The following is a 15,471-nucleotide window of genomic DNA, read 5'->3' as shown; positions in this document are numbered from 1 at the left end:
AAATTTTGGTCAATGACATGAGATAAAGTATATGTGAACTGCTGTATGAAAAGTGAATTTACTCTGTAAATCTTCACCCAAATCCTAATAAAAAAATACTCCAAAGGTCAGGTATTTCATTGGGGACACCCTGGAGATTTGTCTTTACTGTCCTACCTTCTAACTGTATAATATCAAATGAAATCTAGATAAGCTATTTTTAAATTAAGAGAAGTGCTCTAAGATAAGTGACAAACCATGCTTTTTTCAGAAAACATGAGATTAATTTTAACAATCAAGTTATACTTACAACCATCCTGTTTACAAATCCACTGTACGCAATTGACTCGAGCAGTGTGACCATTCAGGTTGGTAACAACAACCTTTTTCTTGAGAGAAGAAAACAAGTTAGTAAATTAGAATTTATCCTGCAGCGGCATTAATAAATTAATAAAATTCCCATGTTTTGAACCTTTGAAGATCAGAACTACTTCAGACAGACTCACCTTCCTTAATCCATAACTTTTTAACCTTGTCCTAAGCCGTCCATTCACTGTAGTTCAGTCCTGCCTTTTTCACCACTCTCCACATTCCCAGCATCAAGCTCTCAGCTCTTCGCCTGCTTAGCTCCTGCTCACCCTCCCAGTGTCCACCTTCATCTTGTATGGGCACCAACCCTGAGACCCAAGATAGACAAAGACACTCTTTCTTGTGTTCCCACAGGTTCCAGGGCTTACTTCTACTATACGTGCACCAACTTGAGGGTTTTGTTGCCAAGGAGCTCTTTCAGTACAGAAATATGTGATTAATGCCTACAAATCCAACAGTAATTCAAACTACTTTGCATGCCATGGCTGATCAGATGGTGGTGGGTTCTTCTGTCCTAGCGACGCAAGGTACTGAGGCTATAACTAAGAAGTTCTCATACATCAGACTATAACACAGCCTATTGCCAGGCCCCTATGAGTCTTAGACTGCTACCCTTACCAACTCCACTCTACACTTAAGGTTCTTTTATTTCATCCTGTGCTGAAGATGACTACTGTGCCCTCATCTTTATATCCCCTTTCTCCATTTAATGCCAATAGCACTGTCCTCATACCTGCTTATATACCAACCAGAATTCTTATGACAGAGAAAAAGTTACCCAGAGGCAAATGTGCATAAACTAGTGTATTTCATAGGTGGGTTATTTGAGATTAGAGAACAATATAATGTCATTGTCTCTCTCACTAGAGCAAGAATTCCTTGATGGTTACAGTCATTTTCACCCATTATTTTTGTGGCATCACCACCTAGCCTAGGTCTAGCCCACAGAGGATCCTTAAACATCTGCTGAATGAACATCATCTCCAAACTTTATTTCAGCATCTGACATGGTCTTATTTCTGAACTTAAAGTAATGTTCAGCTAGGCTCAATATACTTTTTTGATATGTTAAATTCCCCAAGATGCCCATCAAGTTATCATTAAAATAAAAAATGTGACAGAAGGCAGAAGCACAAACCCATTAAACCTGCTGCAGAAAAATGGGGCTTCTACAGCTGAGTCGGTTCTAAGTTGACAGTCACTGTAAAGTTCACGCAAGGCTTTATGTGCTTTCTCTTGCTATTTTGTAAATGCATGGCAAATTCCAAAATTCAGAACAACTCGAAAAATAAAAAATAAAAATTTGCCATGACTAAAGGTGTTAATAAACCCTGGAGGAAATCCCACCATAGGAACAGCTAGAAGACTGTTACTGTGAAGTGAATCACCCTCATAATAAATACACAAATTCTAGGCTCAGAAGATGAAATTTTTTATTTTTTTGGAATCATTTGTAATCACATCTCAAATACAGTCAGCCCTCATCTGTGGGTTCTGCATCCATGGATTCAATCAACGCAAACTGAAAATATTCAGGGGAAAACAATTCCAGAGAGTAAAACTTGAATTTGCCACCCACTGAGCACGATGCTTAATCCACACAAATGAAGTGGTGGGTAGGCGTACCCTGCTATAGCCTCCTGCTATTTCACAAATCCTCAGTCTCTCCAGCACTCATTTGAGCATCTTGGTTCACTCACTACTTACATTGTGTGTACCCTTTGTTTCTGTGCAAAAATGGCTGCTAGAAAGCAATTATGTGGTCAAAGCAATCCCTCAAAGGCTAAGAGAGATCAGGAAAATGCTACTTGCATAGCATTTATATTGTACTAGGTATTACAAGTAATCTGTTGTTGTTGTTGTTGTTTGCCGTCGAGTCGGCCCCGACTCATAGCAACACCTCCTTGGGTTTCTGAGGCGGTATCACTACAGTAGTAGGATTGCCCAACCTTCCTTCTGAGGAGTGACCTAGAGATGATTTAAAGTATGGAGGAGATGTGTGTTGGTTATATGCAAATATTATACCACTTTATACAAAGCACTTGAGCATCCATGGAATTTGGTATCTGCAGGGGGTCCTGGAAGCAATCCCCCATGGATGCTGAGGGATGACTATAACCACAAAATTAGAGGCATAAGCAATAAGACCAAACACACTACTAGGTCCAAAAGAATACTTGTTACAGCCTAGTTTGGTGAGTAGTGTGTGGGGTCTTAAAAGTTTATGAGCATCCATCTAAAATACAACTATTGGTCTCTACTCAACTGGAGCAAAAGAGAAAGAAGGAAACCAAAGACTCAAAGAAGAAACTAGTCTACAGAACAGTCTCGTGAACCACAGCCTCCACTTCTCCGAGACAAGAAGGACTAGATGGTCTCCAGCTACCACTACTGACCATTCTGATCAGGGCCACAATAGACAGACCCTGATAGAAAGGGAGAAAAATGTGGAAGAGAACCTCAAATGCCTTTTTAAAAAAAAAAGGGAAAGAAAAACAGACTGACTGGTTAAGACTGGAAGACTCCCTGGGACACGATACTCTTTAACGGAACTTATCCCCTGAGGTCACCTTGCAGCTAAATAACAGATTTGCTCACAAAATAAGGACTATCACCTGTGAGTACTGTGCTCCTTTAAAAAATCATCTCTATAAGATGAAACGGTCAACAATTACTTTAAAACAAAAGATGAGACCATAAGGGGGCAGAGAAACTAGATTAACGAAAACAGAAGAACCAGAATATGAATACTGAGAATGTCACACATTACAAAGAATATAACCAATGTCACTGAGCACTTCGTGCAGAAATTGAATGGGAACCTACACTGCTGTGTAAATCTTCACCAAAAACAAAAAACATAACCATTTTAAGAGAGAATTAAAGTCTATAGTGGGGGGAGAAAAAAGGAATACTGTTGTTACAAGAGCATGGACAGTATATAGACAAACCCAGAGATTTTGAGAGACAAAAGTTATCATCATGGGTGAAATTTTCATTTTAAGAGTTAGTAAATATAAACAAGTTCATGATAAAACCAGTAAAATATTTTTTAAAATGCATGACAAAACTAAACAAAATCCAGGAAGAAGGAAGCAATTCAAGATATGGGGAAATGTACATATAAATTTGGGTCTGCAAAAGGTGTCTGAATATAACTCTTAATCAAATTAATAAGCAAGGCAGTAAGTAATACATATAACCGGCTTCTGCACTGTTGTAATTTTCAGCATTTTACTTACTATACTGAGTCTTGTTTTTAGTAGTTAACACTAACTGTACCATCCAAAATTGTTGTTGTTGTTGTTATGTGCCGTCGAGTCAGCCCTGACTCATAGCGACCCCTCCTTGGGTTTCCGAGCAGTATCACTACGGAAGTAGGATTGCCCAACCTTCCTTCCGAGGAGTGGCTGGTGGGTTTGAACCGCCAGCCTTCTGGTTAGCAGTCAAGTGCCTTAGCCACTATGCTACCAGAGCTCCCACCATCCAAAATTAATGGGTGGGAATAGGTTCATAAGGAACTCTGGGCAATATGCAAAAGCTACTCACTTGAGAAATGTGGTGGAGAAAAGGTCAAGAAAAGAATCAACTGATCGGGTCAAAGAAAGAAGGTAAAGTTCAGGCAATGAGTAACTTTCGTCTCAAAACCACTGTTTAAGATCCCCATTCCCCACGGCCTTTTTTCGGAATGGCACTTTCTTTATAGACGTCCAGTAATAGCTAAAGTACAAGTAATATTTATTTAAAATTAAATAAAATGTTTATAAAACGAACCTAAGAGAAACAAAAATGAGATAGCAACTGTGGAATGACGGCTTAATCCACACCTAAATGTCAAGTCTTAAAATCCAGCTCTTTAACAGCACCACAGCCCCCCTTGAAAAGGGGTTTCCATATCACAGATGCCCTCTGCGCATTGGACGCGGCGGCTGTCAGCTGGCCAGGTTCAGCCGCAGAAGTGCCATCCTTCTTACCTGAGGGTCATAGAGTACTACAGAGCAGGAGGTGCCGAAGGCCAGAAGTCCTCCGGGTCCAGGGCTCCAGCTCAGGACTCCCCGCACCCGGTTCGGACAGCAAAACACGTGAGACGTCTCCAGCACCTCAACCACCATGTTGCCGCTGGTCAGCGCCCGAGACCTAGGAGCGCACTTCCGCCCTCGGAGCGGAACTACTCGCCAAGTCGCCTCCCACGCCTCAGTCATCCGGCCCCATTTTCTGAGGCGGCCGGCGGCAGAGTGAATAAGGCCCCACCCCTTGCCGGCCCCGCCCCCCGCAGCCAAGAGACCTGCTGTACCAGGAGGCCAGGGCTACTTATTCCCATCTTTCGCACTGTGGCCCATTATGTGAGCCTGGCTTCCGTTTTAGGAGCGAAGACCAATGGAGTAACTCGGGACTCTTTAAGGAGGTCTGGGGCTGCAGTATCAAGGCAGCGTCAGGAACATCCCGCTGGCCCCCTCGGCTAGGTTCCCAGCAGTGGACGGGATGCTCCTGGGGTCCTAGATGAGGGAAAAGCCCCCAACAGGTATCGGCGCTCAGTACGGTCAAGCCGCGCCAATTCCTCTAGCTTTGCGCCCCCGCCTCCTCCCCTTCCTAAGACCCCCCGTGGCGCCAACGAACACGCGGAGAAAGGATCCGCCGGCCAGGAACGGGGTTCCGGAACAGCATTGCGCATGCCCCGCAATCATGGCAGGCGGAGGCGGCGATTCCCGGCTGAGCGTTACGCGAGGCGGTAATCACTGATTGTCCTCGTGCTCTTGGGAGGCGAGGGCGCGCTAGGTACGGCTTCCTAGTGGCTCTGCGGTGCCATCTCCGGACCGAGGGGTGGCCGAGCAAATGAGGCCGCAGCTTCTCTGCTCCCAGTAGAGTCTTCGGAGGGAGAAGAACGGGGTCAGCTTCGCGCGCTCCCGAACCACTACTGGGCACTGTACCTATGCGCGGGGCTGTCGGACCGCGAGGCCGCGCAGAGGTGAGTTCTGCAGGCCGAGTAGAGGGGCGGTAGAGGGATGATGCACCATTGAGAGAGTAGCCCCGCGGCCCGAAGAATGGTCCCAGCGGGCGGAGAAGGCAGGCGGGAGCCCGCGGCGGGTGCCCGCTTGCCTTGGAAAGCCGGATGTCCTTGTCTGGGGTGCACAGATGGGCTTCGGGGTCCCCTGGAGGACTGCCAGAGGACACGATTTGTACGTTTCATCTGGTAGTCGAAGAAGGTACTGATGTGCTTAAATACAAAAAAACCTAGAGTAGCAAAGTTTTATGCCCTCTTTTCCGTTTTGTCTACCCGCCTCTGCAGGTCTCTGCCCTTTCTCTTTTTCCTCTAACACGCTGAGTTGGCGGGGAAGGAAATCAGCCGGCGAGTCCGCGGCTGCCCTCAGAGCATCCTCTTTGGAGAGGTTCTGAGCTGCCCCTGCGCCATCCGTCGGTGCTTGTCCGCACCCACCCCACTCCTTGCCTCTCTCCTGTGAGTAATTTCTTAATGGTGCTCTTTTAGCCACTAAATGAATTCCCGTAACTTCAGGCTCTGAGGATTTCTTTCAGGGATGTATCCTCCATTTTCCACTATTCTCAGTATGATAAGCAGCAATTATGCAGCACATGACAGTTTATGGCGCACTCCACTTATATTCACGTGTGTGGTTTTCTCATTTATCCTGCCAAATGAAGACTACCAGATTTTCAAAGAAAGTGGTGAATGAGAAAATGGTCAAGGAAGACCAGCTGACAATGGTAGAGCTAGATTGCCACAAGCTGTTGCAGAGCTCCATTTCTGGTTTATCCTGGAGGCAGATGGGTTTGGCCACCATCATCATCCATCATAGATGCTGGCCATCTGTCTGCTGAGCCTGAGCTATCAATTTACCCACCTGTTTTACTGTATCTTCCCAACTTAACTGATTTCTGCTTTTCCAAGTGGGGGCATAGGCCACAGTTTCTGACCATGTTGTGTGGAAGAATGGTAGTCTATGATGAAACTTTGGCCTGTAGCACATTAAAAACAATGTGTTGAGTTTTTCCTGAAGTTTAATTAAAGAACTATTCTCTTCATTATGCAGTTATTCAAAAGAATGAGATCTGTATGTGCTGACATAGAAATTTGTCTGATTAATTGTTCAGTAGGAAAGAAGATCACATTTATATGTTTAAAGTTCATGTGTACTTGAATATGCATAGAAAATATCCTAAGGGATGCAAGAAAATCACAAAATTGGTTACTTTTGACTGGTGGGGGTGAGGAGAAGGGGACTTAAATTGATTTGCTTGCAAGGAGAATAAATTAAAGAAAAAATTTCAATGAATTCTTCTGAGATTGTCATTTTCACTTTAGGTGGAGGAAAAAAAGGTTCTTTTATAAAATTGGGGTGGTGGCGGTAGTTAGGGTTTTTATTAAATTTTTATTGTGATTTATATGAAAGTTTACAGAGCAAATTCACTTTCCATACAGTAGCTCACATACACTTTGTCTCATGACATTGACTGCAATTTCCCATAATGCAACTGCTCCCCTCTCGCCTCTTCCCCCATAGTTATCTCTTCCCTGTGTCTTATTTTGTCTTTATAGTTCTCAGTCCGATAAGTTGCCAATAAGGTTGTGTCTACGTGGATCTCTCCTGTCTCAGAATTACAATTGCTTTTTCAGTGCTAGTTACAGAGCCTCTTAGCACATAGCTGTTCTCCAGTTGTTTCTGGTGTTTTAGCAATGCCAGGGTTGAGACTTGGACTCTAGTTCTCTATTCTTCACAGTACCTAGTACTAGACTAGTCACAGTAAATGATGTTCTATAAATCTTGATTATTTGATTAGACATCAATTCCAGCATGAAGTATCTTAACACAAATTGTTTTCTAAGTGAAGGCAAGAATTCTGTTTCTGTCTTCTCTAGGAAGGTGCAATGGCGAGGAATTTATCTGTGATCTTGATCCTGACCTTCACTCTCCTGGCCTGTGTCACAAGTCCCTCAGCTGCTTTCCCTCAGACCACGGAGAAAATTGTTGCAAATTGGGAAGCAGGCATTAATGTTGACTTGGCAGTTACTACACAGAGACACCATCTACAACAACTTTTTCACCGCTATGGAGAAAATAATTCCTTGTCCGTTGAAGGTTTCAGAAAATTGCTTCAAAATATAGGCATTGATAAGATTAAAAGAATCCATATAAACCATGACCATGATCATCACTCTGACCATGATCATCACTCTGACCATGATCATCACTCTCATCACAATCATGCAACTTCCATTAAAAATAATCAGAAAGGTCTCTGCCCAGACCACGACTCTGATAGTTCAGGTAAAGATCCTAGAAACAGCCAGGGGAAAGGATCTCGCCGACCAGAAAATGCCAATAGTAGAAGAAGTGTTTTAATCAAAGACAGTGCTAGTGAAGTGACCTCAGCTGTATATAATGCTGTCTCTGAAGGAACTCACTTTCTAGAGACTATAGAGACTCCAAAACCTGGAAAAGTTCTCCTTAAAGATGTGAGTGGTTCCACTCCACCGAGCATCACAGAAAAGAGCCATGTGAGCCGACTTGCTAGTAGGAAAACAAATGAATCTTTGAATGAGCTCAGAAAAGGCTTTATGCTTTCCAGAAACACAAATGATAATACTCCAGAGGTAAGATGAGTGCTGTTCATTATTTTAATTAATATGCATGCTTGTCTGTCCTCTCATTGCCATCTCTAGCTATAGTTGTAAGGGGTTTGAAGTAAATATAAAATTGTAAACTTATTTCTCAGAAAGGCACTTAGTTCAGTGTGTATCTACTATGTTGTAAACATTCCTGATACAGAATTGGGGAAATAGTTCTTTGGCAAGAACAGTACTCTAAGATTTTTTTTTTAGTATAGTATATAAAATACTTATGGAAAAGTTATCACATACTTTTGACGAAATTCCTTAAAGGTGAGTATTATTAATTAAAAAAAAAAAAAAAACCTAGAAAATAGGAGGTTGAAAAAGCAGGAGCTAGAATCTGTGTTTAAGAGAAAGACGTTGGTTGTTGTTGTTATTTGCCATCGAGTTAGACCTGACCCGTAGCAACCCCTCCTTGGGTTTCCAAGGCAGTATCACTACGGAAGTAGGATTGCCCAACCTTCCTTCCGAGGAGTGGCTGGTGGGTTTGAACCGCCAGCCTTCTGGTTAGCAGTCAAGTGCCTTAGGCACTACGCTACAGAGCTCCTAAAGATGTTGGTAGAAGGAACTAAAAAAACGCCAAGAACAGTGCTGCTGCCTTCTTGGCAGAGGGATCAGGATGACTTAGAGTTACTGAAGTCAAGGCAGCTATAATGAACATTGTGCTGGGCAAGTGAAAAGACTGTGCAGTGAGATTCTGAGTTAAATGTGATTTTTGTAGAATAGACTTGTACATTGTATGATACAAAATTCATCTTGGAATGAGAAATGTCAAGAATGAGGAATAGTTGATATACTTTAATAAGCAAGATGAAATACTTCATTTAAACCAGCATAAGACTGCCCTAATTCTGACTAATTCTAATGCAGCAACCGATGAAACTTGTTCCGAGTATTACTGGCTGAGAACTAAGGGAGTTTGAAATACCTTTACGGAAGATGAAAAGCAGCTGCTACAGCCATTTTTTGGGGGGGTTGGAGCTGGAGGATAGGTTGGGTAGAGGAGATTCTCTTCAACTAAGCTTTCCATTAATTAAATTGTTGAAATAATTGCTACTTGCCAGTACAGGTTTGTTTTATTACCTAGCACTGCTCTCTGTAAGAGTAATATACATAATTTAATATTCTTTCATTGTAGATCATTATTTTGCCAGGTATGTAGACAGGAATGAGATAAGTTTTTGCAAGTAGGGTCATTGCTGCAAGAGCGACATGTCTTGGACTTGTTCAGGTCAAGTAAGATAGCAGTAGTACTAAAACAACTTCTTTCTCAATCACCATGAAACCCCATCTCTAAATTAAAGCTCATTTCCTTTAATAGCTTTATACAATGAGTTAACAGGCTTGTGAATGTCCATTTATCCCCAAGCTCGTTCCACTGGAGAGTTTTTCCCTAGGTGACTGGTGATGTAACTGCTTCTCTTAAGCAGTACGTGGGAGAAGTAGGATACCACCATTGTGAGTTTCTCCAGTAGCTTGAGATAAGTTCTTACATTCTCAAAACAAAAGTTGATTTTAATCTGCATTAACTTAAAAGATAAAGAAGTAGTTTCATTAAGAAAAGGATGTTGTATTAGCAGACATTTTCAGGATTCTGTAATGGGAATACCTCTAGGTGATTTTCACTGCTTTGTTTCCTTCAGTGCTTCAATGCAACAAAGCTGCTCACGTCGCATGGCATGGGCATCCAGGTTCTGTTGAACACAACAGAGTTCTACTATCTCTGCCCAGCCATCATCAATCAGATTGATACTAGATCTTGTCTCATTCATACAACGAGTGAAAAGAAAGCTGAAATTCCTCCAAAGGCCTATTCTTTACAAATAGGTATAGTTGCCTTTCTTCTTTTTTTAAAAAAACTTACTTTCTAGTAGATACGTTTGTTGTACTTTCCCTAATAATTACATCAACTTTTGTTTTTCAGTATCATTCAAATGTAGCATGTCAATTGATCCTGGCCCTGGATGTGAAGAAAGCAAACGTGATTGTCCCCACCCTTAAAAAAAAAAATAATAAAACTTAGATTGTGACTTGTCTGAGGTCATCCCACAGAAGATGCTAGAATCTTTTGAAATTTGGACCTTTTTGTGTGATGTTACACTGTTCAGAGCAGTCAGTCTGTGCTGGCTTGGGGCCTCATTCTGGTGTTCTTACTGATAAAAGTTCTAATATTAGCGTAGAATCATCTTGCACCAAAACTATGAAAAAGAAAGAAGGGCTTTGTTTACTGCTGAAATTGAGTGTCTGGTTTCCTTCTCTGTTTTCTATCTTTTTTTTTTTTTAACTTTTATCTCTTCTCTTTCATAATTCAGCTGTTACAGGAGTCTGAAAGCTCAGTTCCTGAATGAGCTAGAGTTCATCCATATATATTTTTTTTTCTTTCTTTGACTCCCTTTTTTGGCCTAAAAAGTTTTCCACGAGGCTTATTCAGTTTACATGGAGAGTTCTTGAGTACTAATTAGATGTTAATTTGAGCCAGCAACAGATTTCTTGGTTCTTCTGTTAATACCAAACCAAAACTAAACTCACTGCCATCCAGTCGATTCTCACTCATAGCCACACCCATTGGAGAGTTTTTCCCTAGGTGACTGGTGATGTAACTGCTTCTCTTAAGCAGTACGTGGGAGAAGTAGGATACCACCATTGTGAGTTGACAGAAGTCAGAAGTTGACTGCGTAATCTTTCTTTTGCAGAGCAGCTGGTAGGTTTGAGCCACCAACTTTTTTGTTAACTGCGCAGTGCTTTAACCACTCCATCACCAGAGTCCTAGTCACACAAATTTGTAATTCTTTAATTTCCCTGCTTTACAAGTTGCTTTCTGAAAATATCTCTTTTAAAATTTATTAATATTATGATTTTCCGTTTTTGTTTGACAGCCTGGGTTGGTGGCTTTATAGCTATTTCCATCATCAGTTTCCTGTCCTTGCTGGGTGTTATCTTGGTGCCTCTCATGAACCGGGTGTTTTTCAAATTTCTCCTAAGTTTTCTTGTGGCACTGGCCGTTGGGACATTGAGTGGTGATGCTTTTTTACACCTTCTTCCACATGTAAGTACAGTAATTTGTCTGATTGTTGTATTTATTTAACACTGAAAAAAATTGGAATTTTTGGTTTGTTTGCAGTATAATTCTTTGTATAGATAGAAGTAGAAGGTTAGGGATTTGGTTTTAAAGTATGTTTGGTAATAGAAACCTGTACTTTTTTTGTTAGATCTTAGAACATGTTCATGGTTTTTTGTTTTTCCCTCCAAGGAAATTTACTCAATGCAAACTCATTTAACTCTTGGGAACCTTGTAAATAAAGGAAGATTAAGTTTTGCTCAAAGATTAGTACTGTGACAATGCAGCAATGTTGATTATCTGCTTACGTGTTCTGTTAATTGTCACAGAATAAAATGTGACTCTTTATGTGTACTGCTCAAGAGAGTTAGCATTTTTTTCAGAGTTGACGTTATGTGTATGTTTGGAGATTGACACCGCACGACATGAGTGAATTCTTGAATAGAACAGGCTTGGCAAACCGAAGTCACTTTTTTATGAAATATTTTAGGATTAGGTGTTTTGGCAGAAAATAATTTGGATCTTGTTCTTTAACTTTGTCTTAAAAGTTTACAGGTAAGTGGGAAAACAAAAAATCACTCCATTCCCAGAGCACTACAAATCTCACCATACTCCGTTTGGTGGTGAAAGAAAACTGTTTTGCTGTGACAAAGTCCTTGACCAGATGTGTAGGAGGAGTACCTGCTATATGTGCATGGGGTGGACCCTGAGACCTCTGTCTCTTTGTTAGTGTATTCCACACCTGATTCCCCAACATGCAGTAGCAATAGTTAACTTTTGTGCTCAGCAACAGGTTGCTGGGGCAGGGCATCTGGATCTCAGGTAGGTACTTGTCAGGGCCTATCACTACACACAAACTAAGCTTCTTGTAAACATACCAAAGATATTGGTCCAGGCTTTTCAGTTGGGATGTAAGTGGTAGACACTATGTTCCTATTCTAACAGTTCTCTGTTATTTGTGGTGAAGTATCTTGTCAAACATTGAAAATACCCATTACTTATGTATTATGAGGGTTATCGCAATGCATGTCTGTCTTTATACTGAACAGACCCACATATTTATTAAGTGACATAGTACATTATGTACATTAAGATTTATATAGCTTGCTGCCTTTCGGTCATTTTATTTGTAATGTCTTAAACTTTCCCCCTCAACTGTTTAAGTATCCCAGTAATTGCCTAGTTCTGAATGATTGTCAGTTTGATGTATTATCTTGGCTGTTTTTTCTGACATACTAGTGTGAAATTAAAGAATTTATAAAACACATATTGTTTTGTCTTTAGTCTCATGCAAGTCACCACCATGGTCACAGCCATGAAGAACCAGCAATGGAAATGAAGAGAGGGCCACTTTTCAGTCATCTGTCTTCTCAAAACATAGAAGAAAGTACCTATTTTGATTCTACATGGAAGGGTCTGACAGCTCTAGGAGGCCTGTACTTCATGTTTCTTGTTGAACATGTACTCACATTGATCAAGCAGTTTAAAGATAAGAAGAAAAAGGTAAGAAAAGGTATACTGAGTACTTCTTTATATCAGACATTTATTCAGAGTAGTACTCTGACTTGATTGACAGAGCAGCTTTTCCAGACCGTATGATTCTCATTTGAGAGTGGGGTCAGTACCCTTGAAGTTTTTTCTACTTCTGGAGGCATTCTGCTTCTGGAGGCATTCGTGGAGAGCAGTTCTGTATCTTAATAATCCTGGGGGGTTTTGTCTGTAGTATTCCTGTCAAACTCAAGAGAGAATAAAAAGGGCAAGGATACACATCTACATAAAAGACCACAAGGTACAAGCAGGCCTTGAAGATCAGAAGCATCATGGATGCACCATCAATATTAATTGTTGGTTATGATTAACTATTGTGATTGTTCACCAAGTCACTGAATATTCTGTTTTGTTTCAGAGATTATATGACTTTCATAAGCTTGCCTTTTGTAAATTGTCACCAGGAAATAGTATGAAGCCAAACAGTGGGCTTTTTGTTTCTTAAAAATATCTTGCAGGTTGCTTCTGGTTATCTGCCTCATATCTGATGTGATCCAGAAAGTCAATCAAAATAACCTGTCACAGTGGAGACCCTTAAAAGTGACATTTAAACTTAATTTAAAACCTCCACTCATATTCTGGTCTTTTAATGGAGATAAAGATTTTCTTTGAGTAGGATTTGTTTATCATTTCTCCTCAACATCCGTACTGCTTCATCTACAATTTCCAATTTTGGTTTCTCTGAAATCGAGTGAGAGGTTGCAAAATTGTAAATCTTCTTTGAGTATAGAAGCTATCTTTTAGAAATTCAAAAAATTTTGTATGATGGTTGCTTTACATAACAATTTGATAGCTATTTTTTACCATCTTGCTTTTGAGTCTTTCAAAAGCATTAAGCTTAGTTTCCATAGAAGTAACTATTTTCATCATTTCATAGTTTGAGCAATTAGTAATTAAACTGCAATTACAATAGCAAGGATAACTGGCTTAAAGATGTATGAGGCTGCACAGCTGAACAGAAGTGCATGTATGAACTGGCGAGGAGCCTCCTAGTCCACCCTATGAGTATTTGTCTTTAAGGATTTTACAGTCACCAATATCCCAGATTATAAATTTTGAACCCTCTCTCTTCAATGGACCTAAACTGAGAGGAAAGAAGTAAAATAATGATCCACCAGCCACTCCTCGGAAGGAAGGTTGGACAATCTACTTCCATAGTGATATACCGCCTCGGAAACCTAAGGAGGGGTCGCAATGAGTCGAGTTCGACTCAACGGCTCATAACAACAACAACAACATTCTTAATGTAGGAAGTCATCTTCAGTATTCCAGTTGCCCAAATTGCTTCACTTACACTAGTCTAAAGATACAGCCTACTTTTTATTTTTACCTTTAAAATAAATGATTGTTTTTTGTTTTTCTTTTAACTGTTTTTTCATCCAAATACATAATTTATTTAATAATCTTTTTGATTTTGTGTTCAAATTTTACTTAAACATAGCTCTTCTTTAACCTGATACTCCAAGAGGTAGGCCACTCTCTGTTATATGATACAGAACAATTTTTCAAACTGCAGGTTGTAGCCCATTAAAAATATCCAAAACCAAACCTACTGCCATTGAGTCAATTCTGACACATAACAACCCCCATTTAGGTGGTAAATCTTTACAGTAGTAAATTGCCCCATCTTCCTTCCACAGAGTGGCTGGTGGGTTTGAACCACCAACCTTCTGGTTAGCAGTCAAATGCCTTAGGCACTGTGCCACCAGAGTGCCATTAAAACCAAACTCACAGACGTCAATTCTGTTCCAACTCATAGCGACCCCTCCTTGGGTTTCCAAAGTGGTATCTCTGCAGAAATAGATTGCCCAGTCTTCCTTCCGAGCAGTGGCTGGTGAGTTTGAACCATCAGCCTTCTGGTTAGCAGTCAAGTGCCTTAGGCACTAAAATGGTGGTATGGTGGTTCAGCAGTCACCTGCTAACTCAAAGGTCAGTGGTTTGAACCCACCAGCTGCTCTGCTGAAGAAAGATGTGACAGTCTGCTTCCATAAAGATTATAGCTTGGAAACCCAACCCTACTCTGTTAAGGAGCCTTGGTGGTACGGTGATTAAGCATTCGGCTGCTAACTAGTGGATCCATGGGAGAAAAGACCTGGAGGTACTCCCATAGAGATTACAGCGTGGGAAACCCTGTAAGACAGTTCTGCTCTGTCCTATAAAGGTCATACAACAACAAAATTAATTTGTGTCATGACCAATGTTTTTAAGTGGAATAGTAGTAATACAGCATATTACGTGTTGCAAAAGTATCATTTTATGAAACTAGATTGGATTATTTGTATTTAACTTTGTGTGTGTGCTATAAAATATAAAATGTATTTATTATTTTGGGTAGGGAGCTCTGGTGACATAGTGCCTAAGGCATTTGACTGCTAACTAGAAGGCTGGTGGTTCAAATTCACCAGCTACTACTCAGAAGGAAGATTGGGCAATCTACTTCCGTAGAGATACTGTCTTCGAAACCCAAGGAGGGGTTGCTATGAGTTGAATCGATGGAGGGATTGCTATGAGTTGAATCAACTCAACGGCAGTGAATGAGAGTCAAAACAAGTTGGATTGTCTCTGCTATGATATACTACTATCTATGGGAATCTAGTAGTATATTAGATTCCAATAGATGTTGTTGTGTTGTTAAGTGCCGTTGAGTCGTTTCCGACTCATAGCGACCCCATGCACAGCAGAACGAAACACCGCCCGATCCCACGCCAGCCCCACAATCCCCACTATACTTGCTCCCATCATCGCAGCCACCGTATCAATCCGTCTCGTTGAAGGCCTCCCCCTCTTTCTTCAACCCTCCACCCTACCAAGCATGACATCCTTCTCCAGGGAATGGTCCCTTCTTACAACATGACCAAAATAGGTGAGACGAAGTCTGGCCATTCTTGCT

The 15,471-nt window shown here is 41.0% G+C and overlaps 2 protein-coding genes across 2 annotated transcripts in view; one reads left to right on the top strand and one right to left on the bottom strand.

Annotated features, from left to right (window-relative positions):
* Positions 1-4,460, bottom strand: part of ELP2 (elongator acetyltransferase complex subunit 2) — a 62,218-nt gene extending 57,758 nt beyond the window's left edge. The window contains exons 1-2 of the mRNA XM_007945662.2: positions 4,323-4,460; positions 290-368 (exon numbers count right to left, since the gene is read on the bottom strand). Coding sequence (XP_007943853.1) covers positions 290-368; positions 4,323-4,460 — 217 coding nt within the window. The remainder of the gene's footprint in view (positions 1-289; positions 369-4,322) is intronic.
* Positions 4,461-7,231: 2,771 nt separating this feature from the next.
* Positions 7,232-15,471, top strand: part of SLC39A6 (solute carrier family 39 member 6) — a 27,776-nt gene continuing 19,536 nt past the window's right edge. The window contains exons 1-4 of the mRNA XM_007945661.2: positions 7,232-7,957; positions 9,619-9,802; positions 10,852-11,021; positions 12,318-12,536. Of these exons, the coding sequence (XP_007943852.1) occupies positions 7,232-7,957; positions 9,619-9,802; positions 10,852-11,021; positions 12,318-12,536 (1,299 nt within the window). The remainder of the gene's footprint in view (positions 7,958-9,618; positions 9,803-10,851; positions 11,022-12,317; positions 12,537-15,471) is intronic.

Source organism: Orycteropus afer, unplaced genomic scaffold (assembly GCF_000298275.1).
Source record: "Orycteropus afer afer isolate SDZICR_OR568_19922 unplaced genomic scaffold, OryAfe1.0 scaffold00141, whole genome shotgun sequence".
Taxonomy (NCBI): Eukaryota; Metazoa; Chordata; class Mammalia; order Tubulidentata; family Orycteropodidae; genus Orycteropus; species Orycteropus afer.
Note: the sequence above shows the minus strand (reverse complement) of the source record. Positions and strands in the feature narration are given on the sequence as shown.